Source organism: Egretta garzetta, unplaced genomic scaffold, assembly GCF_000687185.1.
Source record: "Egretta garzetta isolate BGI_Z169 unplaced genomic scaffold, ASM68718v1 scaffold1678, whole genome shotgun sequence".
Lineage (NCBI taxonomy): Eukaryota > Metazoa > Chordata > Aves > Pelecaniformes > Ardeidae > Egretta > Egretta garzetta.
In genome coordinates, this window is record NW_009260440.1 from 13,013 (window position 1) to 14,719 (window position 1,707).

The following is a 1,707-nucleotide window of genomic DNA, read 5'->3' on the forward strand; positions in this document are numbered from 1 at the left end:
CCCCGCGTCATGTGCCGGAAGCGGCTGGCGTGGCAGGCGCCGATCATCCGCAGATCCGTCACCTTCATCAGCAGCTTGGGCCAGAAGTGGGGAATGTTGTGTTTGCGGTAGTTGATGTAGTGCTCGAAGGCCAGCAGGTACGTCTCCTGGCACTTCTCGATCTTCTCCACGCAGATCAGCCCCGTCCGGTCTGTGGGCACAAAGAATCCGGCGTCTGGGGGGGGTTCGCCCTCCCCGCAAGGCTGCGTGCCCCATGCACCCCCCACCACCACCCCACCCCAAGTGTTGGGGTGCACTCTGGGCACTGGGGTGCCCACCCCATAGCCCCCCAAACCCAGTGGGGCACAGTTTCCTCAGGGTGCCCACCCAAAGCACCCCCAGGATGCTGAGGACTCTGGGCACTGGGGTGCCCACCCCATAGCCCCCCAAACCCAGTGGGGCACAGTTTCCTCAGGGTGCCCACCCAAAGCACCCCCAGGATGCTGAGGACTCTGGGCACTGGGGTGCCCACCCCATAGCCCCCCAAACCCAGTGGGGCACAGTTTCCTCAGGGTGCCCACCCAAAGCACCCCCAGGATGCTGAGGACTCTGGGCACTGGGGTGCCCACCCCATAGCCCCCCAAACCCAGTGGGGCACAGTTTCCTCAGGGTGCCCACCCAAAGCACCCCCAGGATGCTGAGGACTCTGGGCACTGGGGTGCCCACCCCATAGCCCCCCAAACCCAGTGGGGCACAGTTTCCTCAGGGTGCCCACCCAAAGCACCCCCAGGATGCTGAGGACTCTGGGCACTGGGGTGCCCACCCCATAGCCCCCCAAACCCAGTGGGGCACAGTTTCCTCAGGGTGCCCACCCAAAGCACCCCCAGGATGCTGAGGACTCTGGGCACTGGGGTGCCCACCCCATAGCCCCCCAAACCCAGTGGGGCACAGTTTCCTCAGGGTGCCCACCCAAAGCACCCCCAGGATGCTGAGGACTCTGGGCACTGGGGTGCCCACCCCATAGCCCCCCAAACCCAGTGGGGCACAGTTTCCTCAGGGTGCCCACCCAAAGCACCCCCAGGATGCTGAGGACTCTGGGCACTGGGGTGCCCACCCCATAGCCCCCCAAACCCAGTGGGGCACAGTTTCCTCAGGGTGCCCACCCAAAGCACCCCCAGGATGCTGAGGACTCTGGGCACTGGGGTGCCCACCCCATAGCCCCCCAAACCCAGTGGGGCACAGTTTCCTCAGGGTGCCCACCCAAAGCACCCCCAGGATGCTGAGGACTCTGGGCACTGGGGTGCCCACCCCATAGCCCCCCAAACCCAGTGGGGCACAGTTTCCTCAGGGTGCCCACCCAAAGCACCCCCAGGATGCTGAGGACTCTGGGCACTGGGGTGCCCACCCCATAGCCCCCCAAACCCAGTGGGGCACAGTTTCCTCAGGGTGCCCACCCAAAGCACCCCCAGGATGCTGAGGACTCTGGGCACTGGGGTGCCCACCCCATAGCCCCCCAAACCCAGTGGGGCACAGTTTCCTCAGGGTGCCCACCCAAAGCACCCCCAGGATGCTGGGGGGTCTGGGCACTGGGGTGCCCACCCCATAGCCCCCCAAACCCAGTGGGGCACAGTTTCCTCAGGGTGCCCACCCAAAGCACCCCCAGGATGCTGAGGACTCTGGGCACTGGGGTGCCCACCCCATAGACCCCCAAACCCAGTGGGGCACAGC

At 65.8% G+C, this 1,707-nt stretch overlaps 1 protein-coding gene across 1 annotated transcript in view; it reads right to left on the minus strand.

The window, feature by feature from the left end:
* Positions 1 to 1,707, minus strand: part of LOC104130949 (thyroid hormone receptor alpha-A-like) — a gene marked incomplete at its 5' end in the record, with an annotated part of 7,579 nt that overhangs the window by 5,142 nt on the left and 730 nt on the right. Inside the window, one exon of the mRNA XM_035899616.1 lies at positions 7 to 214. Coding sequence (XP_035755509.1) covers positions 7 to 214 — 208 coding nt within the window. The remainder of the gene's footprint in view (positions 1 to 6; positions 215 to 1,707) is intronic.